The sequence below is a fragment of the Anser brachyrhynchus genome (genome assembly GCF_964034855.1).
Source record: "Anser brachyrhynchus genome assembly, chromosome: Z".
Classification (NCBI taxonomy): domain Eukaryota; kingdom Metazoa; phylum Chordata; class Aves; order Anseriformes; family Anatidae; genus Anser; species Anser brachyrhynchus.
In genome coordinates, this window is record NC_137697.1 from 48,219,132 (window position 1) to 48,242,413 (window position 23,282).

Genomic DNA, 23,282 nt, shown 5'->3' on the forward strand with positions numbered 1-23,282 from the left:
AAAATACATACTGTGTTTTTGATACGAGTTTGTATCACCTCACTCTTCCAGTTTCATTTTATCTGCAGAAATTTTGTATTGGGAAGATGTGTGTGTGTTTTACTGTTTTTTTCTTAATGAGATCTCAGTTTGCTGTGCTAAATTATCTAAAATCTTATTATATTTTGTTTTAACAGGGTGTCCTACCTAAAACATTCTTCTTGGAATCTATTAAGTAGGAGGCCTGAGAAGGCCTTTTCAAAATAATGACATAGACTTCAAACTTAACCAATGTGCTGTTCTTTGACAAGCTGTCCTTGCTTGGCGAAGTGGCATTCAACCTCAGATAAATAAAATAAGCTTATTTTATTGTATGTTCATGGTTATTGCTGTTACTTTTAGCTAAAATGTTTGTGCTTTTGGATATCTTGTGTAGCAGAGGAATTAAGGAATGTAAAATAAATTAATGAATGTGGAATTTCAAGAAGAGGTAGTTGGAAAATGTTTATGTAACTTAGTGTGCATGTAAAATACGATTGGACTCTTTGCTACTGCATTTAAGTCATTGTTTGGCACTCAAACTGAGAGATGCGATATAGTAGCAGGAAGGAGCTGTAAATTCAGTATCCTATTGATCCACAAACACAGAAACTTGATATATATTTTCACTGAAATAACATGACAGTGACAAAATTCTTACCATCCCAGAGCCTCCCAGAGCTTTTCGTAGTCAACTACTTGTCTTTTCTTTATTGTCTTCGGAATTTAAATTTACTCTTTTTTTTTTTTTTTTTTTTAAATGGGAAACTTAACATTGCAGCAGGGCTGGTGTGTGGGATTGGGATTTTAGACATTATTTAGTTTATTACAACTCTTTGCCTTATGTGTAGTCATCCTCTGTAAACACATCTTACTTCCTTTATCTACAGAGTGTCATCCAGTCTCATCCTGTCTGTGCTTTGTGTTATCTGGCTTCTCTCTTCTCCTTTTGCTTCTTTGTCTTGGGCTGCATGTGCACTGTGAACTTGTGTCGGCACGTATGGGTTCGTCAAAGGCATAAGGAGAGGGTATCCCTAACTCACCTAGCTGCATAGAGTAGTGGAGGTTTTTGTACTGGGAAGGAGCTGTTCTAACGGGCTAAATCCCTGCACAGTCATTGTGTCCATTGCTGTGCATTAACAAGCACCTTTAACAGACAGAGATAGCACCTTATTCACTGATCTGCCTATCTACCGTGCTGTTTTTTAAAGATGCCTGACTCTCTGTACTTTGTTTTAGTGGAATTACATAGCCTAGTGCTGGATAATTGTATTGCACCAGTAATGTAGATTGAGACTTACTGTAGAACATTTCCTCTTAGTTTAAGGCCGGTTACCCTGAAATCGTATTTGGTCTTATGTAGGTTGATACTGTCTAAACACTGGTCTTTATGTTTAATACATCTTTTTTCCGTTCATTCTGATATTTTTTTTTGCTTTGGGAGGAGAAGATGTATAATACAGTAATTATTGATGTCTGTATTTGTATAACCACACAAACACCTTTCCTGAGTTTTCCCTACTACCTGATGTCTTGACACCAAACTCAACTTTAACTCTGTTTCTAAAGCTCCTCCGTTTAGCTTTATTTACTGCTGTGCTTCATCTTCCCAATATCCAAGCTCTTCAAGCTGTTGGCTTCCTTTCTTTCTACGCTCTTTAAAATGAGTTACCGTGTACATATAAAGCTCCCTGCTTCTTGTCTTCTAGTAAATATGTGACCCATGACCCTGGCTATTACTTACGTTCTATTAATCTACCGTTTTTCATAATTCCTGTATATCTCTGTTTACCTCTACTGCGCTGTGTTTAAATTAGTGCTAGACAGTTCCACTGGTCATACCCATGTTCCTGTGTTTTGTTTTTTTCTTTTTTTTTTTTTTTTTAGCAGTTCTACTTGTTCTACTTTCTGATCTTCATTACATTGTAGGTGCTTTGGAACTGGAAATTTTCACTTGTGCTTAGAGGATTCTGAGCATAGAGATTTAAACAGCCTCAGTGCCATTGTGTGAAGAGTGAGAGGAAAAGAACAGAAGTTCTGTAATGTGTTTAAAGAGCTGAAGTTTTAATGTTGTTTAAACCCTAGACAGCAGACTGTGATCTGCACTAACATACAATGAAGAGAAAATGATACCATATAGCATGTTTTTTTAAAGATCATCTAACAAAATAATGAAAAACTCTGAAACAAAATCTCTGAAGACCTATAGATGTTTAGTATTGTTTCAAATAATGTGTGCCTGTAGTGGTGTTGGTTGTTCTGATGTTTTCTTGATTGAATTTTTTCAGATTAAAAGCTCAACTAGTAGTGTTGCCAGGTACAGTGCTGTTTTAAACTGCTCTCAGGTGGGCAGCTGTGACCTGTAATACCCACGTCACTTATGTAAGTAGATTCCATCAAACAACTTGTGTCTATAGAAGTTTTAAGGTTCATTTGTGTCAACTGGTAAGGTTGTTTCCTCTACTAAACAGTGAATAACCCTGGACTGGAATCTCTCTAGCCCCTGGAGCTTATTTAAATTGGTATGCTATGATGCTCAGAACTTCCGTCTGTACACTTTTGATTTTACTTCTGTGGTTTGTTGCTGGCCAAATGGTCGCCACATTTCTTTGTCATTATTCCTTGAACCAAAAGGTCAAACTATAGAAGACACAGGTCAGCTGTTCCATGTGGTTTCTTAAATGTACGGAAGACGAAGTGTTTCTTTTTTCTTTTTTCTTTTTTCTTTTTTCTTTTTTCTTTTTTCTTTTTTCTTTTTTCTTTTTTCTTTTTTCTTTTTTCTTTTTTCTTTTTTCTTTTTTCTTTTTTCTTTTTTCTTTTTTCTTTTCTTTTTTCTTTTCTTTTCTTTTTTTCTTTTTTTTCTTTTTTAAGGGCTGGGTGCTTTAGATTGTTCTTTATAAAAGCTTCTTGTTTTTTTATATGCAAATGTGCCTTGGTCAATGAAATTCAAACCCTCTCCTTTCTTTTGTAGTCCTGAATGCAAGATGAAGATCCTTTACATGCTTCCACTAGATAGGAGGGTCTAAAAGAACCCAGCTGCTGTGGTTTTGTGGAGCATGCTGAGTAGGTCCCATTAGATTGCCACAGAATGCCATCAGGATTGCTGGCCCATCCTAATACAGTCACAGCTGGACGGATGTGTTCAGAACAGCACAGCAATGCCATTCTTAATGCAGTTTCTAGCATCCTGCAGCCTGTCTCAGAGCTGCTTGCATCTGAGGAAGGTGACTTGAACAGAGAAGTCTGACCTCAGTGCTAGCTGTCGTTGTTTATTGCGGCCACTCAGCAGAGCCCCATGTAATTTATAGCTGCATCAGCTGATTTTGCTTACCAGAACTTCATGCTGGAGTTCTTAGAAGCAGAGCTCCACTGGGGCCCTCAGTTCCAAGGGGCAAATACGTAAGCATAACCTTTGGTCTCTCTGCACTTTGCATTCATGAAATCATGGCATACTTGAGCCTGGAAGGTATCTCTGGAGATCATCTGTGTCAAGTCTGCTGTCCAAAGGAGGGTCAACCAGAGCAGGTTCCTCAGGGCCATGTCCAGTCAGGTATTAATTATCTCCAAGGATGGACACTCAATAGTCTCCTTGGGCAAACTGTGCATGATAACCCTGACAGTAAAAAAGTTGTTTTCTGAAGTTTTAAGTGGAATTTATTCTATTTCAGTTTGTGCCGGCTGCTTTTTGTCATTTTGCTGGGCACCACAGAGACGAGTTTGTCTTTTTTGTCTTCTTTATTCTTGCCCATGAGATGTTCATATGTATGGATAAGGTTCCTGCTGAGCCTTCTCTTATCAAGCCTAAACAGCTCCATCTGTTTCAGCTTCTCCTCTTTTGTGAGATGCTTCATTCCCGACATCATTTCTGTGGTCCTTCAGTGCTCTTGCTCCAGTACATCCGTGCCTTTCTTGCACTGTGGAACCCAGAACTGGACTCAGGACCCCGAGCGTGATTTCAGCACGGCTGAAGAGGGGATGGAGCATCATCCCCAACCAGCTAGCGATGCTCACCCCAGCACAGCCCCAAGTGCTCTTGGTCTTCTGTGCCAGAAGCACAAATGGCTGGCTGGTAGACAGCGTGGTGTCCATCAGGACAACCTATGGATGTCCTTCTCTGCCAAGCTGCTTTCCGAGTGGTCAGCCTCCAGCCCATCCTGGTGCCTGGGTTTACTTCTTCCGAGGTGCAGGATTTGGCATTTGCTGAACTTCATGGGTTTGTTGTCAGGCCCTTTCTGCAGCGTGTTGAGGCCCCCTGAATGACAGCACACCCATCTTGTGGTGTACCAGCTGCTCTTCCTGTTTTGCATTATTGCAGACTTGCTGAGGGTGCTCTCTGTCCTGTCATGCAAGTCATTAACAAAGATACTCAAGAGCATTGTCCCTGCTGTGAAGCTCTGGGTTCAATATCTAGTGAGAGGCCTCCAGGTGGATTTTGTGGTGCTGATGAGAAGCCTGTGAGCTGGATAGCTGAGGCAGTTTTCAGTCTGCCTCTCTGTCCACTTATCTCAACCCTACTGCATCAGTTTACCTGTGAGGGTGTTACAGGAGACAGTGTTAAAAGCCTCCTTGTGAAGTAGAAGTGCATTAGATACCTGTAGTCCATGTATTTTCAGACCACTAAGATGAAAAAAGGAATAGAAAATAAGGACTTCTTGAAATAAAGTGTTTGCTCTCTGGAATTGTGGTTGTAAGTGGTTAAACCATTTGCATCCATCTAATCAGGCACATGGAACTATAAAATCTTCTCCTCATATGCAAAGGTAAATATATTTCTAAAATAACTAATGGCATGTGATAGACAGTAACATGGATATTACTGCCACTTTTAGTCCTTCATGCTCTCATAAGAAACTTGGCAGCTGGAATGTGATGGGATTTTCACAGACAGAAATAGTAAGAACTCTTCTGCTTTAGTCTCCATGGAAACTGCAATAACTCTTGAAAATACTTTTGAGACAGGGAACAATGATTAAACAGATGCCTAAACTTAACCAAGTATTCTGTGTGTGACTGGCATAAATTCCAGAGAGCATATGAGTCATGTGAAGGGTGGCTTTTAGAGTGCTCACTGTATCGCTCTGATCTGAATTAGAACTCCACATTTGGGGATCCTTATCATCTGAAAAAAGGGCCTTGTTATTGGATAACCAGACCTGTGTTACATGACCTCACTGTACAGTACACTCCAGATGGATTCAATTTTTTAAGTTCCTACCCCAAAAAATTGTCTCGTGGGTGACAGTCACAGTGTTGTGTAATTACCACTCTTTAGGTAGGCAGCATGGTAGTTTTCAGCTTCCTTGCACATTGGAATCTGTGTTTTAATTGGTATAATGAGCCAGGTTTCAGGATGAATGCTGGATGTCTCCTAGCATTAGAAAAAAGCTGCATGTCTGTTGACTTCTCTTTCCTAGTAATCATAAGTTTTAGTAATGCTTTCCTGTTAGCAAATAGCTTTCAGGTATTGAAAACATAAGTTGTGCCCAATGAGAGGGTATTGGTTGCAAAACCTTTAATGTTATGCTGGGACTTCGTTAGTGTAGAATGCTTGCATAGCAAATTTACATTTTTGCTGTGAATTCTTTTATAATGCTGATTTAAAAAGAAGAAGGAAAGCATGCTTGTTACAGGAATTTCAGCATTTAACACCAGCTTTTGCCATCTTCAAGCTAATGCATTTCATTTATGGATTCCTCCATTCATAATTCATGTTATTACATTGATCATTTCTCCTTCTAATGTAAGCTGGCCACGCAGTGAGTGTTTCAATATATTTTCTGAGTCCCGGGTAGAAATTGCAGTCCCTGATAAAGACAAAGGAGCACTCCAGATCTTTTTTTCCAAACCTTTCGGTATTTTACATAAGTAGTTTTTAATTCCTCTGGTTTCACTTCATTCTCTCTCCCTTAGGTTAATTAATGATGAAGAAATGTTTACAGCTAAGAATATACTGCAGCTATGTTCTCTAGAATGGTAATACCTGCTCTATACTGTGTTTGCCAGCAATCCAGCTCTCTGACTGAAATGAAAAGTGTAGAAGAAGGTATCTACTAGTTCCTTGGTGTGTATGGAAATCTGGAAGTGATTTAAAACTGGGAATGTGGCTTTTTTGCCACAGGCTGGAAGAATATTCTACTCACTTTGGTATCTCCTGACGTGCTGTCATTGCAGTGACGAGCTGGAGATTTGTTGTACACGTCATTAATGTTCTGGTACGGAGACCTCTTCATCAGTTGCCTCTGTTGCAAACAAATGCCAGTTGCTTCAAAGCCATTTGCAAAATAAATGTCATCGTCTTCCTCTACGGACCAGCTATGCAGCTGTGTTTTAGGAGCTGAAACACTTTCTATGTAAATGTTAAAGGAAGTAGTGAGCACAGAATTTAAAGCACACAGATTTGGGGTGGGTTGAGTTATTTTTGCTTTATGGAGATAGAAGGAAGCATCTAACAGATTTGGAACTTAAAAAAAAAAACAGAAAAATGATTTAATATTTGGTAGAATTGACATATTAAGCATGAGGTCTGTTTTCTAATAATGAGTACTGACCTTAACAGAGAACTCATGCTCCTCCAGTGTACTACGTACTGCACAAGTGCATTGTAGAGTCGATCACACAGCTTTTAACTAGTCTTACCAATGCTGTGTATTGTCATTACTGTGAGACTGTTGTCATTGACAGAACTGATTGCTTAGATAGAGGCTACTTTAAGTAAGCATATCGGACATGCTTTTTAATTTCTGCATGGTCTACCACCTTTTTTTGGTGGGTAATCTTGAATTGAAAGGAAAGGGTTCTGTGATGATGTTTCTTGTTTCTGCTCTAATTTGGTGGTTTTAGAGTTAGACTGTCTTCCTCCTCTTGATCTTGGGGTGTCCTATCTGACCTATAGAAGTGTGTTCAAAAGCACATAGCTCAGCTGGCTAGCTGGTTCTTACTCCACCTAGGGTGCAGGTGTGCAGTGTCACTTTGTTGTACAAGAGGGTGCAGAACCTTTGTTCTTGTTTGGAACCTCTCCGTCATGAGACAATATTTTTCTGACATCCTGTATAGCTAGGTTTAGAAATGCTTCTTACGCAAAACAGTTCATAAAATTTAATACGCACCTGCACTAATCCACACCTGGATCTAGTAGAAGACTCAAGGGTTACAATGCTGGGCATCAGCAGCCCACTCTCACTCACTGTCTGCTGCACCCTCTTGCTTGGTAGCCTTCCCTCTCACTTGCATGGCATTCTTCTCTCTACCTTGGTATCCCTGTCCCTCTCTTTCTCTTGCTGTCCCTGTCTTCCTCTTGTGGATCCTCTGCTCCCTCCATTCTAGCTTTCCTTCTCTCCTGGGCCTGTTTTATGCCCCTCTGGTGTGTCATTTCTCTCACTGGCATGTGCTTTGTCTCTCTGCCTGCCTTATGTGCCTTTTCTCTTGTGCATTTGCTCTCCTGTGCTCCCTTCTCTCATTCTCATGCTTTCTGTTTCCCTCATACACTATCCCCCTCCCTCTCAGCATCCCCTGAATCTCCTGAACTTTCCCAGTGTCTCTTGAGGCTTCCCTCTCTTGGCTCCTTTCCCCTGCCGTAAGCTTTCTCTCTCTCTTCCCTCGAGGAATCCCTCTCTCCCTGAAGTGAATTCCCTCCCACATACGCTTTTCCTCTCTGTCATGTTTCCCCTCTCTCTTTTGTGTTTTTCTTACCCCTTGTGCATTTTGTCTTTCATGTGCTTTTTCTTTTTCCTCTCTTTTGCATGCTTTCCTGCTCTCTGACACAGTGTTCCCCTCACTTGCACTTTCCCTGTTGCTCACACTTTGTCACTGACTTGTGCTTTCCCTCCATCTCTTTGCTGTCCCTCTTTATCCCTTCCTACCCTGCTGTTGCTCTTGCTTTCCCCTCACTGTTCTTTCTTCTCATGCGCTGTCATGCTCACTTTCCTTGTGTGCCCTTGCTTTCCTCTCAGACGCGTTGTGTTCACGGCATTGTGTGCTCGTGCTCCTCTTGTGCACTTGAGTTCCTTTCACCTCTACCCCTCCCTTGCCTTCCCCCTTCTCTTGCTTTCTTGCCTCCCCTACTCTCCCACCTTCCCCTCTCCCCTGCTTTCCACTCACATACTTCCCTCTAGTGCTTGTTCGTGCTGTGCAAATGTTCCTCGTGTTCCCTGTGTGTGCTTGCTCTGCCCTTGCTCCCACCTTCTCTCCCCGCCTTGCTCTATCCCATCCTCTCCTCTCCCCTTCTCACCATCCCTGCCTCCCTCTTAGTTTCCCTTTCTCTTGAGAGCGGCCCTCCTGCTCTCCATGCACGTTCTCTCTTTCTCACATGCTTTGTCTCTCTCTGCAAGGTGCTCTGCCTCTCCTGCATTTTTCTTTCATGTCCCAGCTCTCTGGCTTTCACACGCCCTCTTGCATGCTTTCCTGACTCTTTTCCCTCTTGCTTGCATTTTCCCTCTCAGTCATGCTTTCTCCTTTGGTCATGCTTTTGCTCGTACTTTCCCTTTTCTCCCTTGCTCTCCGCCTGCCTTGCTCTCTGCCTTGCTGTATGTATGCCTCCACACACAGCTATTCCTCTTCGCTCTTGCTTTCCCACCCTCTCTCAGATGCTCCCCCGCACTGCATGCTTTCCCCATCTCTCGCGTGGTTTGTCCCCATCTTTCTTGTGTGTGGGCTTCCCCCATTCCCTGTGTCTCTCTTGTGTGCTTCCTGCCTGTGACACTCGTGCATCCTGCTCTCTCAAGCTCCCTCTGTGCACTTTTCCCCCCCTTGCATGTACCGTCCTTCTCAAGCATGTGCTCTGCTCCCTCTCCTTGTGCACACTCTCCCCCTCTCGCGCCTCACCTCAGACATGTGCTTCACTTCTCATTCATGGTCCTTTCCTCTTGTGCACTTCTGCCCTCTCTTGTGTCTTTTTCTTCTCTCCCTCCGCCCCTTGCCTTTCCTTTCTGTCTTCCTTTCCCCTCTCTCAGTTTTTCTTCTCTCTCCCATGCTTTCCTGTCTCTCTCACACATTCTTAAATCCCTGCAGATCCACTTTGCTTGCTCCTTCCCCCTCTCTCACTTGTTCAGTCTCTTAACCCGGGCCTCCCCTTCCCTCTCCTGCCTTCCCGTTCTTGCATGTCTTTCCTTTCTCTTGCATTTCCCTCCCACATTCTCACATTGCATCTGTCTTGCTTTCTCTCTGCCTTTGCTTTCCCATCTCTCACAGACCTTTCCTTCCTTGTATGCACTTTCCCTCTCGCATGCTTGCAGTCTCTCACTCATGTTTTCCTCTGCTCTTTTGCTTGCTGCCCATCTCTGTTTAGGTTTCCCTCTCAGTCTATATAGCATTCCCCCACCACATCCCTTTCTTTTTGTCTTGGGTGTGCTTTCCCTCCCACTTAGATTTACATTTCACCTCTCTTGGTTGTCTCTGAAGCTTTCTTGAGCCCCACCACCCTTCCTTTCCCTCTCCCTTGGACATACTTTGCCTCTTGCATGTGCTTTGGCTCTCTCTTATCCATCTTCACTCTCCTGGGGTGCTTCCTCTCTCGCACTGTCCCTCGCTTTCCTCTTTTCTCTCTGTCTCCCTTTCACTGTAGCCCTCCCCCCCCCATTTTCCTCTCTCTGATACCTGTACATTTTTATCTTGTGTGCTTTGCCTCTCCTGCATGCATCCCGCCTGTCTAATGTGCTGTGCCTCTCAAGCGCCCTTTGCTTCTTGCACTTCTCTCTCATTCTCCTGCTTTGTCTCGCTCTTATGCGTACCTCCCCTTGCACTTTCCCACTCTGACACCACTTCCCCCTCTTGCACGCAATGCATTTTTCTCACATGGACTTTGCCTGCTTCCCTCACTTACGCCTTGTTCTCCTTCACGTGTCTCCTCTCTGTCACATGCTCTGCCTCTCTGCTTCGCACTTCACCTCTGACAGACATTGTACCTCTCTCACGTGTTGCTTCTCTCTGCTTTGCACTTTGTCTCAAGCGTGCCCATGCAGTCCCCCCCCAGTTTTGTGTGCACATGCCTCCCCTCTCTCTGCTCGTCTTTGCCCTTGCTCCTTCTCACTTTGCCTCTGCCTTAATGCTCTGACCCCACCTTGTGTACTCTGCAGCTCTCTCCTGCATGTGTTGCTGTGCTCGCTTCAGCTTTGTTGCTCTCCCATTTGTACCCTGCCTCCCTCTTCTGAGCTGTGCCCACTCCCATGTGTTGCCTCTTTCTTGCACACTGATGCTCTCAGGCATGCGTATACATCGCCTTTCCCACACATGCTTAGCCTCTTACATGGCCACTTTCCCTGTCATGCACTTTTCCTCTCTGATGCACTGTGCTGCTTTGTCCTACGTGCTTTGCTGCTGCCGTGTTGGCTTTCTTTTCACACTTCACTCTTACTCTCTCTTGCTTTCCTGTCTAACATAATTTCCCCATAGCATGCATTTCCATCTGTCATAGGTTTTCTCTCTTATTTGCACTTTGTCTCATTCAGGCTTCCAGTTTCTCACTCACTGCCCTTCCCTGTCCTGCTCACCACCCCTCTCTCTGTCATGCTCTACATCCTCCCAGTGCTTGTCACCCCCTTCTCAATTACTCCTGTGCTCTCTAAAACCATTCTCCCTCTGTCCTGAACGTCCTGTCTCCTGCTCACTCTTTCCCCTGCCCTGCCCCACTGGCTTTCTCTGTCTTCTCCTCTTTGCTGCCCCTGTCTCCCTTCATCTCAGTCTCTCCACCCCTCCTTCTCGCTCAGTGCCTTCCCTTTCTCAGTTGTGCATCCCAGCCTTTCTCACACACTTCGCTTCTCACGGGTTCTTTTCCCTTTTGTGCGTGCCTTTTTCATCCTCTCTTGCTTTGCACACTTCCTCCTTCACTTCCCACATCCCTTGCGTACTTTGCCAACTCTAACACACTCCTGCATGCACTCTCCCTCTTGGTCATGCTTTCAGTCCCTTGCTTGTTCTCTCCCTCGATTGTTTGGGACTCCTCTATTACTTTCTGTCCCCCCTTTCCTCTCTTTCCTACCCCCTCACCACTTCATCCTCCCTCCCTCCTTCCCTCTTTTCCCTCCGTCTGCTCCCGCACTTGCCTCACACACCCCTCCATGCTTCTCTGCCTTCCCTCCCCCTTAAACACATTTCCATCCTACCTCTCTCTTGTATGTCATCTTTCATCTCACACACTTCTGCTCTCATGTTTCTTCTTTCCCTTACAGCGTTGCACTTTCCCCTTTGTTGCTTTTTACTGGTGTTGCTTGCTCGCTCCCTCTCTTGCACGATCTTCTGCTTTTGCTTGCACTTTCCCTACCAACTCTTTGGCATCCTACTGGTGCTTTTCCAGCCCCTCTTTACTGCTGCCCCCCGATCCTTTCCTCTGCCCTTCTCTCTCTCTGCTCCGTCCCCACCCCACCCCTACCCCCCATTTCTCTTCCCACTCGGATGTAATTTCTTCCTCTTGCTTTCCCTCTCTCTCGCATGTGTTTTCCTGGTCTCTGTCACGTGCTTTGCCTCTGACAAATTTTTTTCCTTCTCCTCAGTCTCATGCACTTTTGTTCTCTCATGTAATTTGACTCGTTGAAGTACTTCCCACCTGACATGCTCACTCTCTCTCTGTGAAGTGTTCTGCCTATTTCTCATCATTTCCTTTGTGCAAAAAAAATACTTGTGCACTTTTGTTCTCTTCTGTGTTTTCTTTCCTCTTGTGATTCCCTCTCCCAGCCTCTTGCTTTTCCTATCTCCCTCTTCCTTTCCCTATATTGCAGACTTTCTCCTCTTACTTTTCCTTTTTTGCTTGCACAGTCCTCTCCTGTGCTGTCTCATACTTTCCTTTTCCCTAACTCCATCCTTTTCTTGCCATCCACCTCTATCAAGTGCTCTCTCTCTCTTCCATGCATGCTTTCCCTGCTTCTCTCGTTCCCTTTCTTGCTCTCCCCACCCTTCTTCCTTGTCTCTTCCCCTTTCACCCCCCTTTCTGCCTTGAATGGCCCCTCTTTCTTCCTGTCTCTCTGAAACACTTACCCATTGTATTATTCCATCTTACATACTTCCTTCACCTCTCTGACATGTGTCCTCTTTAAGTGCTTACCCTATGACATGTTTTATTTCTTTTGCTTTCCGTTCGTCTCATGTGTCCTTTTCCCTTCCCTCCCTCCCTTCCTTTTTCTCTCTCTTTTTCTTTTTTCTCCCCTTGCCCTTCTCCCTCTCGCCACCTCTGTCTCCCCTGCTTTGCTTCTCTGCAGCAGCTCTTTGCCTCTCACATGGCCTGCCCCCTCTCTCACACGGCCTGCCTCTCCAGGTGTGTTTCCCCTCTCTCCCCAGTGCACCCCCAGCACCCCTTCTCTCATGGAGACTCTTCGCACCCCCCTCACACAGCTGACCTGGCTCTCACACCTGATTTCCTGCCTTTTGCACTTCCCTGTCTGGTTCTGTCTCTCTTCTCCTTTCCCTCTTCCACTTTGCCACTCTTTTGTTATCCCCACCAACTGCATACTTTCCCCTCTGAAAGATTTCCCCTTTCTTGCATGCACTTTCCCTCATTTAGGCTGTCAGCCTCCTGCTTGTCCTTCTCCCCCTCTGCCACTTGTTACCCCTCTCTATTGCCCAGCACTTACTGTCCCCCTCTGGTACACATTCACTCTCTCACATACGCTTAACTTCTCTCACATGCATTGCCCCTCTCTCGTTCTTTCATTTTGTTTCTTGTGGGTTTAACTCTCTTAGGGATTTCTTCTTGAAACACAGGAGAGAGAGTCTGATGTGTTTTCCTCTCTCCCTGACCCAGCGTGCTTACTGTTTCCCTCTTGCATCTTTTGCCTCTCCCTCACATGTTCTGTTTCTCAAAACCATGTGCACTGCGTCTGGCTTGTGCTGCTTTCTCTCTTCCACTTCCCTCCCTTATTTTCTTGATCCCACCCTGCTCTGGTGCTCTCTTGCTTTCCCTGTCTCTCACATGCTTTTCCAAACCTGACACGTTTTTCCTTCCGTGCATGCATTCTTCCTCTCATACTTTCAGTCACACGCGTTCCCCACTTTGTCATGCACTTGCACTCTTGTACAGCTTTCTCTTGCTCTTCTCTCTCTTTTTCTGTTGCTTTCCTCTGCCTTTGCACTCTTTCCTGCATGCTTTACCATCTCTCATGCCTGTTTCCCCTCTCTCACTTGCTGCAGATGGTTACCTAGCAAGTAAGGATGAGGAAAAAGCAGAGGTATTTAATGCCTTTTTCCTCAGTTCTTAATAGTAGTGACAGATTTTGGGCTGTCCTGCCCTGTGTAATCCTTTTCTTCTCACTTCTGCAACCTCACTGTCACATTTGCCCTGGCTTGTGGACTATCCCTCTTATCCACTATCCCACTCATTTGTGCAACCCATCTCATGTCATTTCCGTTTCTTGTGCCATCTCTCTAGTGCTTTCTTTTTCTTGTGCTTTGCCTCTCATGGGTGTGCTTTCTTCCCCTTGTATCTGTGTTTTCTTTTTTTCTTGCATGCATGGACTTTCCCTCTCTTACATGTACGTCTCCCATGGAGAGGGACTGTCAGGGCGTGTAGTGCTAGGTAATGGTTTTAAACTAAAAGGGGGTAGATTTGGATTAGACATAAGGAAGAAATCCTTTGCTGTGAGGGTGGTGAGGCACTGGCACAGGCTGCCCAGAGAAGCTGTGGATGCCCCATCCGTGGAGGTGTTCAAGGCCAGGTTGGATGGGGCTTTGAGCAGCCTGGTCTGGTGGGAGGTGTCCCTGCCCATGGCAGGGGGGATGGAACCAGGTGATCTTTAAGTTCCCTTCCAACCCAAACTATTCCCTGACTCTGCATGCACTTTACCTCAGTTGCATGTGCTTTCCTACCCACTGACTCATATGTCCTGTTGAGAAGTCTTTCTGTGATGCTGTACTTCTCCCTGCATTCTCCATGCATGAATTACTTCTCTCCTGTGCATGTGCTTTTCCCTCTGTACCTCCCTCTTGCCCTCCCTCCCTCTTTTGCACATCGTGGGCTCCCATCCCTTCCTCCCTTTTCTGTGCTCTTCCTGGCACACTCCCTATGTTTGTGCTTCCCCTCTCTTGTTCATGCTTTCCCTTGTCTCTCTCTCACACACATTTTTCGTCTCTCACTTTCACACACTCTCCCATGCTTTCCTCATGACTTCCCTTTCTAGCATGCTTTCCTTCTCATGTGTCCTTTCACTCTTCTGCATGTGTTCACCATTATCTTCACTGCACCCCTTCCCTCCCTAAAGTGCCCTTTCCCTTTCTATGTCTTGCCCTTTTCTTGCACGCTCCCTCTCACACATTATTCTCTCACAACCTTTCTCCTGCTTGTACTCTTCCACCTCCATGCATTCTCTCTTAATTCCTTCTTTCTTCACTTGCTTTTCCCCCCCCAGCTCATGCTTTCTCTCCTTGTCACACTTTCCCTCCTTCTCTCACTTTTACTTGTGCTTTCCTTTTCTTGCATATTCCCCATTTCTAGCATGCTTCCTCTCTCGTACATGCTTTTATTTCGCATGAGCTTTGCCCTCTGTCTGTCAGGCAGTATTCCTTGCTCTTTCTTGCGTACATTTCTCATGTTCATGGATGTGTTTTTCTATCTCACTCTCTCATTTCTTTCCATCTCTCACACACATGCTTTCCTTCTCTCTCTCTACTGTGTGCTTCCCTTCTCTCTCTCTTTTACCTCCTTTCCATTGCTCGTTTTCTCTCTCCTGGACACACTTTCCCTCTCATATGCAGCCCTTTCCTTTCCTTGCTTTTGCTGCCCTCCATGCAGTCCGTCTTTCTTGCACTCATTCCCCCATACTTTCCCTTCTTCCTCTGTGCACTTTCCCTTGCCCACAATCTTGCATGTTGCCCCTTCTCATATTTGCTTTTACTCTCTTGCATCTCCTCTCTCTCACAGTTTCATACCTTTACTCTTGCTTCCATCCCCTCTCTTACACTCCATTTTTCCCACACATTCTCCCTTTGTTCTGCTTGGTTTCCTTTTCTCGCATGCTTCCCCTTTATGTGTTCTCCCTTTCTCTCACTTGTGCTTTCTTTCTCATGTGCTTTTTCATGCCTAAGTCCTTCTGTTTCTTCTTGTGCATGTACCCCCCACCTTGGCATGCATTCCTTCAGCCACATGCTTTCCCTCTCTAGCACAGCTTCCCTCTCCATGGTCTGATGCGTTTCCTCTTTCATTCTCTCATGCCATTCTTCTCTGGTGCACACCTTTCCTCCCACTCTCTTGTGGACTCTCTTGCTCATGCTCTCCCTCCCTCTCACATGCTTACTCTTTGCTGCCCCTTGCACACTTTTTGTCTCTTTGCTTGCCCTGTCTTGCGTGCTCTCTCTCTTTGTGCACTTTTCCATCCCCTTTCATATGTGCATTCCATCTCTAATGAACATCCCTTCTTCTCTCATGCATTGCCTCATAGCTTTTATCTTTTTATCATGCCTTTCCTCTTTTTTTGCATGGCTTCCTTTCTCTGGCATCTTTCCTTTTGCTCATTTCTGGTGCATATGCCCATTCACTTTACAATGCACGCAGGCTGCCTTTCTTGTTCTCTCAAGCTTTCCCTGCCTCGACTGTCAGTGTTTTTCACTCTCTTGTGCTCTCCTGAGCACTCCAACTTAACACAGGCCCTTGGTGTCTCCCTCTCAAATACCTTCCTTCTTATTTGAATGTTGCCTCTCATTTTCTTTCACTCCTTCCCAGATGCTTTCTCTTTCTCCCTTTCTCATAAGGCTTTCTTCTTTCTGTTATGTGCTGTACCTCTGTCCCATGCATGTGTTCCTCTGCCTTGAAACGTCCTCACAGTTTTCTGTTCTTTCTTGATGTCTCTTTCCCTCTCATTCCCTTCTGCTTTACTTCTGTGTCATGCACTCTCTTTCCCTGTATTGCCTGTGCCTCCCCTCCGTCCCCTCTCAGGCAAACCTCCCCTCTCTGTCACGTGTTTCTTGACAAGTGCTTTTTCTGTCTCTTTGTGCATTCTGTGTCTCCCTTTCCTGTTTTCTTGCTCTCTGTCTACACTTCCCCTACATCTCACAGGCATTTTTCTCTCTCTTCTGCTTTGTCTGCCTTGCTCTTTCCTTTGTGTGTGTTCTCACTTTTCACTCCTATCTTACACACTTTCTCTGTCTCAGGCTTTGTCAGCATCTCATTCTTACCCTCTCGTATATACTTTCTTTCTTGCATGCTTCCCCCTGCACACATGCTGTTGTCACCTCTCTCCCTCATGTCTTCTTCCCTTCTAGATTGTGTGCAGTTTCCCTCTCTTGTGTGCTCCCCCACATCATCCCAGGTACTTTCCTCTCTACCCCTGTCTCACATACTGTCCCATTCTCTCCCAGGCACTTTTCCTTGCTCTCCTTATGCTTCCCCTCTGTTGTGCACATCCCCTCTCTTTCTCGTGCTCTTTCCCTCTGTCTTGCATGTGGGCCTTCCCCCCCTCTCAATTACTTTTTGTCTCTTGCATGCTGTTTTGTGCTCTCTAGAGCTTCCCCTCTCTCTCCTGTGTGATTTCCCCTATTGTGTGCTCTTTCTCTCTTGTCACACTTTCTCAAGTTTTTCTGGGGCATGTTTTTGCTCTCTTGCATGCCATCCCTCCAGTCAGTGCCTTTCCTCTGTTGTGTGTTCCGCTTCCTTCTGTTGTGCACTTTCCCTCTTACTGCTTGTTCTTTCTGTCTCTTGGCATGTGTCTGTCTCTGTCATTCTTTTCCTCTCTTTAGGGTAGGCTTTCTCTTGCTTACATACCTTCCCTCTGTTGTGGGCTAACCCCTGTTGGCAGCTAAGCGCCATACAGCTACTTGCTTTCTCCCCTCCCAATGGAATGGGGAGAGAATTAGAAGGTCAGAAGTGAGAAAAGTTGTGGGTCGAGATAAAAGAGTTTAATAATTGAAGCAAAGCTGTGCATGCAAACAAAGCAAAATAAGGAATGTATTCACTGCTTTAGATCATCAAGCAGATGTTTAGCCACTCCTGGAAAGCAGGCCTCCATCACATGCGATGATTACTTGGGAAGATGAGCACTGTAACCATGAGCAGGACCTCTTCCTTTTTCCCCCTAGCTTTATTGCTGAGCGTGTGACATAGCACAGAATATACCTTCGGTCAGTCTGGGCCAGCTGTCCTGGCTGTGCCTGCTCCCAGCTTCTTGTGCACCCTGAGCTTCCTCGCAGGGGGGCAGCATGCAAAACAGAGAGGGCATTGGTGCTGTGCAAACACTGTTCAACAACAGTTAAAACACAGGTGTATTGTCAACACTATTTTAGTCACAAATCCAAAACAACAGCATAGGAGATGCTATGAAGAAAGTTAACTCCACCCCGGGCAGAGTCCGTATACCCTCTCTCATGCTTTGTCTCTCAGAAATTCTCATGTGCATTTCCACTCTCTTGTATGCTTCTTCACACCATTTTGTTCTTTCCTTCTTATCTTGGTTGTTCTCTTGTGCTATCTCTCTTCTTCTCTATCTTCCTCTTAACGTTTTTGTTGAGTTCTGGGTCTTCTCCTCTCTTACTTGCATGCACTTCTCTCTCAATCTCCCTCTATGCTTTCCTCTTCTCTCTCTTGCATGCTTTCCCTTACTCACATGTTCCCTTCTTCTTGTGTATGCCTCTTCTATCTTCCTTCTTGCTCTCCTATTTCCTTTTTTTTGCTCTTTCCCTCTTTCTTTTTCTCTTTTCCTATTGATCTCTGCTCATGGGGAAATCTGGGGGATTTTCCCGTAACAGTGCTTTGGAATCGCTTCCTTGCGTGCATGCAAATGCTTGAAGTGACCCTGCTTAAGCCCTGCTTTGTTGATTTTGTGCTTTCTTACACTCACATCATCCGAGGCTCCTTGCTTGTCTTCCCGGTCCACCACACCCTCACAGAGCTACTGACAATTCTCTCCCTCACCTGTCATTCCTAGTTTAAAGCCATTCCTAGGAGGTCACCATCCTCCTGGCAAAAATACCTTTGTGCTGCTTTTTGAGGTTGATCCTATCTTGCCCAAGCAGATGTTGATCCTTAGACAGATCCCATGGTCACAGAAATCAAAACTCTGTTGCCAATGCCAGTTCTATAAACAATTTTGGCACGTAGTATCAGTCACCTCCTCATCGCACCTCTTCCTCTTACTGCCAGGGTTGGGATTGCCACTTGGATCCCCATACTCCTGACTGTTCTCCCCAGAGCTCTGTAGTTCATTTTTGTTACTCTCCTGCTTTCCTTGATGGTGTCATTGGTGCCCACATAGGACAACAGCAACAGTCAGAAGGTTGGGCAGGGGCTGACAATCTCTCCACAACATCCTGGACCCCAGCCGCTGGCAAGCAGCAAATTTCTTTACATACCGTATCAAGTGAGCAGAGGGGTACGTCCATGCCCAGCAGCAGAGTCACCCAGTACTGCCCCTTGATGCTTCCTCCTGGTGCTCCTGCATGTCTCAGGGTCAGCTGGCCCAGATGCCTCACTCAGAAGCACACCCAGGTCCTCTGCAGCTTCAAAGACAGTGAACTCGTTCTGTACTCAAAAGCCTCATGGTAGAGCAGGAGCTTCTCTTGTTGCCAGAAGACACCATCTTCCAGCCTTGGCCTTCTGAAGTATTTCCACTTACCGTTCTGCTAGGAACAGACTTTGTTGGTGTCTGCACTGCAGTTCGGGTCTGCAACTCCTGGAGCTGTAGGGTCTCTGTGAAGATCCTGTCCCTCTTTCATCAGGCAGAGGCCCTGAGCAATCTCTGTGCCTGGGGACTTGCAGGCCTGCATCCACCACGGGAGCTGCTGGAAGCTGTGCACTGGTGTGTAAAGACCATTCCTGAGAAGGTTTAGGCTCGTCAGAGCTGAGGTGAGGATCTGTTCATTGCACCCTTCTGGACAGACTGCTGTCCCTTAGCTGTGCCCTGTGCCTGGATCTTTAGACCCCTCCCTGTCAACAGCTGTAAAGGTTCTTGACAGACCGATACCTGATAGCACCTTTAACAAACACTTCAGGTACCCTCAGTCGAAGGCAACTGACTGAACTTGTCTGAGTCTGCTGGAGCTTCCTCAGGCCCATGCCCTGTGGCTCCCCTTGCTGTGTCCACGCCTGGCAGGAGTGGGCACCTTCAGAGTTTCTGGAGGGTTCCCAGGAGTCCCCCGGTGTTACTGGGCCCTGCTGCCAGAAGCTCCCAAGGGAGAAATCAGAGACTGCTGTACAGAAGGCTTGCTCTCTTGCTCCTCTCCCACCAGCTCTTTCCCTCTCCTCTCTCGTGCTCTTTCCCTCTTGCTCTTCCCTTGCCTCATACTGTTCCCTCTGCCATTTGTTCCCCCTGCCATGATCTCCTGCTCTCATTTGCTCTTTTCCATTCACTGTCTTTTCCTCTCTGTTCTCTCTTCACCTGTTGCTGTCTTTCCTTCCCCCTCATTTTCTTTCTCTACTACTCACTCTTTCCCAGACTCAGTCCCTTTCCCTTCTCTCCTGTTCTTTCCCTTACTCCCATCCCCTCTCCTTCTGCCCCCTTATTCACTCACCCTTTTACTCCCCTACACCCTGTCTGCATCATTTTTGCTTCTATTCTGTCCTTCTTCTTGTCCCTGCTTTCCCCTGCCATCCTAAATCTGTCCCACCACAACTCCTTCCCTTCTGATCCTTCTACCTGTTGCTCAGTCTCTTGTGCTTCCTCTTTGCTTCTGTCTCCTTCCTTTGCCTCACTTTCTGCCCCTCCTGTCTATGCTTGCTATTTCCCTCTCCCTCTTTTTTCTTTTTGCTTGCTGTCTCACCTTTGCTTTTCTTTCTTTCTGCCTGACTCTTCTGTTTGCTCTTTCCCCGTCACACTCTGCTTTCTTTGCCTCTGCTTCTATTTGTTTCTCTCAATTGTCTGTCTCTACTCCTTTCCAAGTCCCTCTCCCTCTTACTTGCTCTTCCCTGTTTTTTTGTCTTGCTCACTCATTCTGCCTTTTTGCCATTTGCTTACACTACCCTGTGGTCTCTTCCTCTTGTGTGCCTTCTTTTTCCTTGTTTGGACTTCTTCCTCAGCCTTCCCACTTCCTTTCCTTCCTGCTTGCATTTCTCCCCTGCCTCTCCTGCTGCTCCCAACGTTATCTCTTCCTCTCCCCCAGCCGTTTTCTCTCTCCCTTCCCACTCACTCCCCTCACCTGTCACTCCTCCCCACTCTCTCTTCTCTTTGTCTCTTCCCATGTCACCCTTCCCATTGTGTGCTCTTTTTCCTTCTTCCCCTTTCTTTCTTTGCCTCCCATCTCCCCACCACCACTACCTCGATTCTGCCCTTTCATCTCCCTTCCCTCTCACCCCCTCTCTCCACATTGTCTTTCTCCCTCGTGTCAGTGCATGCTCTTCTGCTGCCTTTCCTTCTTTCTCCCCACAGCCCACTCCCCTGCACACGCAGCACCCTCCACGCACCTTCTCTCCCCTCTTCAGTCTGTTTTCCTTAGCCCCATACCTATTCTCCCTCTCTCTGCTCTGTGGACAGCTCTGCTTCTTGCTTCCCTCCTGTCCCTCACCCTCCCCTACTGCTCCCTCCCTCTCTCTGCTCTCTGATGGCCCCTTCCCATTGCTGGGCCTCTCTCTGTCTCCTCCCCTCTCTCTGGCCTTTCCTCTCCCCCTGTCCCTGTTCTCCGTTCTCTGTCATCCCTGACAACTCTCTCCCCCATCATCCCACCCCATTCCCCTCCTTCTTTTTCTGTCCTCTTTGTCTCTCTCCTCCACCCTCCTCCTTTCCCAGTCTTGCTCCTTTTCTCTGACACACTCTCTTCCCCCTCTGTTGCTGTCCTCCTTTCCTGACAGTCTCTGTCTCCGCCTGCTCTTCCTTTTTCCCCTCCTTTTCTCCTTTTCTGTTCCAGTCCCCAGTTGCTGTCAATCCCCCTTCAGCTCTTTCTCTGTATTCCCCTCTGAGGACTTTTGAGCCTCTTTTCCCCGCCTTTCCTCAGCCCCTTCTCTTCTTCCTCCCTCTGCCACTTCCTTGGCCCGTTACTCCATTTCCCACCCCTTCTCCCCCCAGCCATTAACTGCCCTCTCCTCCCTCCTCACTTCCACTCTCACACCCACCATGAAGCCTCCCAGGTCTCTTGCCCTCCCTCCCTGTCTTCATCCTACCCCTCCCCGCTCTTCCTCCCTTGGTATCCCCTGCTCTCTCTCGCATTCCCTCCTGGCCCTGGCACCTCTCGCTCATTTCCTCTCCCTTCCTCCATTTCAGTCCCTTGCTCCATCTCTGCACCTCTGCTTCTCTCTGTGTCTCTCCCTCTTCCTCCCTCTTTCCCTCTCTCCCAGTCTCTGCTTCCTTCTCTCCCCCCTTCCCCTTCCTTCGTCCTGCCTGCTCCCTGTGTCTCACTCCCATATGCAGCACAGGCCCCCTCTCACTCTCCCGTTTTCTCGCCCTCTCGCTCCTCCTGCTTCCACCGTCTCCACCCCTCCCCTCTTGCACTCTCACCTCTCTTGCTGTCTCTCCCCCTCCTCTTTCCCCTGCTATCATTCTCATTCTTCCTATACCCATTTCTCTTTCTCCCTCTCTGTCCATCAGGTGATGTTCTTATTTTCCTCAGAGCTGTTTCTTCAGGTTCCTTCACCACGGAACGTACTCAGACTTCAAAGGAACATCTCTGTCCTGTTTACTTCACATTTTCCGTGTTGGACTCCAAGGTGAGCTTTGCAGTGTCACCAAAGCTATGGCATGAGAAATCCTGCGCTGTTTTTTCTGCATTCTCCTCAGCTTGAGTCCTTTGAGTAGGAGGCTCTGTAACTAGCGTAGGCACTACACAAGGCATCTTCCTCAAAAATCAAAGTGCTCTGCCACCTGATTTCTTGCCTAGGTGAATCCATTTCTGTTTGCTATTCCGTCTGTGCTCCATGGTATTAGAGTTGTCTCATCCTTTGCAGAGATAGTAGGGCATGGATTTACAGATCCTGCTGTAATCCGTTCTGCTTGCAAGGAAAAGTGTGTGGAGCTCTACAGCCTTTATGCTAATGTTTAGTATTGTTTTTAATTATTCAACTTCATGAAAGTTATTCATAACTCCAACACTCCTGTAAACTTGCCAAAAGAAAAAGTATGTGATACTTGGACTTAATAATGGTATCCTTGCATAATCCCACAAGTTTATCGCATTGCTCCACATGGAACAATGAGCCTCCGAAGACGAATCCACTGCGCATTGTACCAAAGACACAACTGTGAAGAAAGTTGGTAGCAGTATTCAGTATGCATGTTTCACTCAAAGAATCATCTCCGCTTTCTCTTCAATACTTTGGAAATATCATCCTCTTAACTCTGAAATAGAATATTCAGGTTGAAACATTGTACCAACTTTATTTCTCCTCTACAATTATCAAGGGCTGCATGATAATGATCTCAGTGGTTTATATTAGTGCTGAAGCAGGAACAGCTTTATTCAGAAAGATGGTTCTGGAAATAAAGGACCATATTTGTACTCTTGCTTACATTTTTATTGTAGAAATGTTTCTAGGTACAACCTGTACTTTTACATGGCCATGTCATGCTGGTTTCCTGAATCCTTAAGTATATTTCTGGGAATTTTGCTGAAATTTTAAAACCACATTGCAAGAATTCAGCCTATGCTTACAATCAGGTGGAGGTCTTAAACTGTGTATCTGTCAGATTGTCATTAACTATTGTGAAAGGTGAAATTGTCCTAGTGGAAAACACTATCAAGTTTTTTGCATGTATTCAAGTAGTCTGGTGAGGTTCTTTAAGAAAATAAGGATATGTTTATGCTTGCTATTTACATGAAACCATATGGAAGAAAGACTTTGAGTTCTTGTCTCCTTTTCTTACCAGTTTTGCTGGCATGTACACATGACAGGTCAGTATAGTTGGCACTGTTTTCTTCTGGTCCATTGTCTTTGTAGCTGATATGATCCAAAAAAAAAAAAATATCAAAGTGCTCTGCCACCTGATTTCTTGCCTATGTGAATTTCTGTTTACTATTCCTTTTGTGCTCCATGGTGTTTGAGTTGTCTCATCCTTTGCAGAGGTGGTATGACGTGGGTTTACATATCCTGCTGTAATCCATTTTCCTTGTCTTTGCTTGTCCAATGCATAGGTTATGAGCAGCAAAACCACTATACAATGTCACGGTACTTTTTGAGACTTTGGGATTTGAGTTCAGAAACTGTTAAAATTACAGTCTTTACAAGGCTTAACGTTTTTAGGCATGGTTAGTCTAGTAGGATCCAAGAATTTCTAAGTGGACTGTATGTAGCATCTTACCATATTTCTCTCATTTTTCTTGAGAAGAGTTTCTGTCATAATATGATCTCAAGTTGTTACTGGATCTGATGATTGTTCTCAAGAATTATTTGTTTTCCTAATAGAACAGGTTTTAAAATTTTGTTCTTAATTCTC

General features: G+C 45.7%; 1 protein-coding gene across 4 annotated transcripts in view; it reads left to right on the top strand.

Annotated features, from left to right (window-relative positions):
* PIGG (phosphatidylinositol glycan anchor biosynthesis class G (EMM blood group)) overlaps window positions 1–23,282 on the top strand; it is an 87,139-nt gene that overhangs the window by 55,937 nt on the left and 7,920 nt on the right. The window contains exon 13 of one of the 4 annotated variants that reach the window (XM_080574541.1): window positions 2,307–2,766. The exons of 2 other annotated variants lie outside the window; for them this stretch is intronic. In XM_080574541.1, the coding sequence (XP_080430667.1) occupies window positions 2,307–2,352 (46 nt within the window). In that variant the 3' untranslated portion in view covers window positions 2,353–2,766. One more of the 4 variants, XM_080574540.1, reaches the window with a different exon arrangement.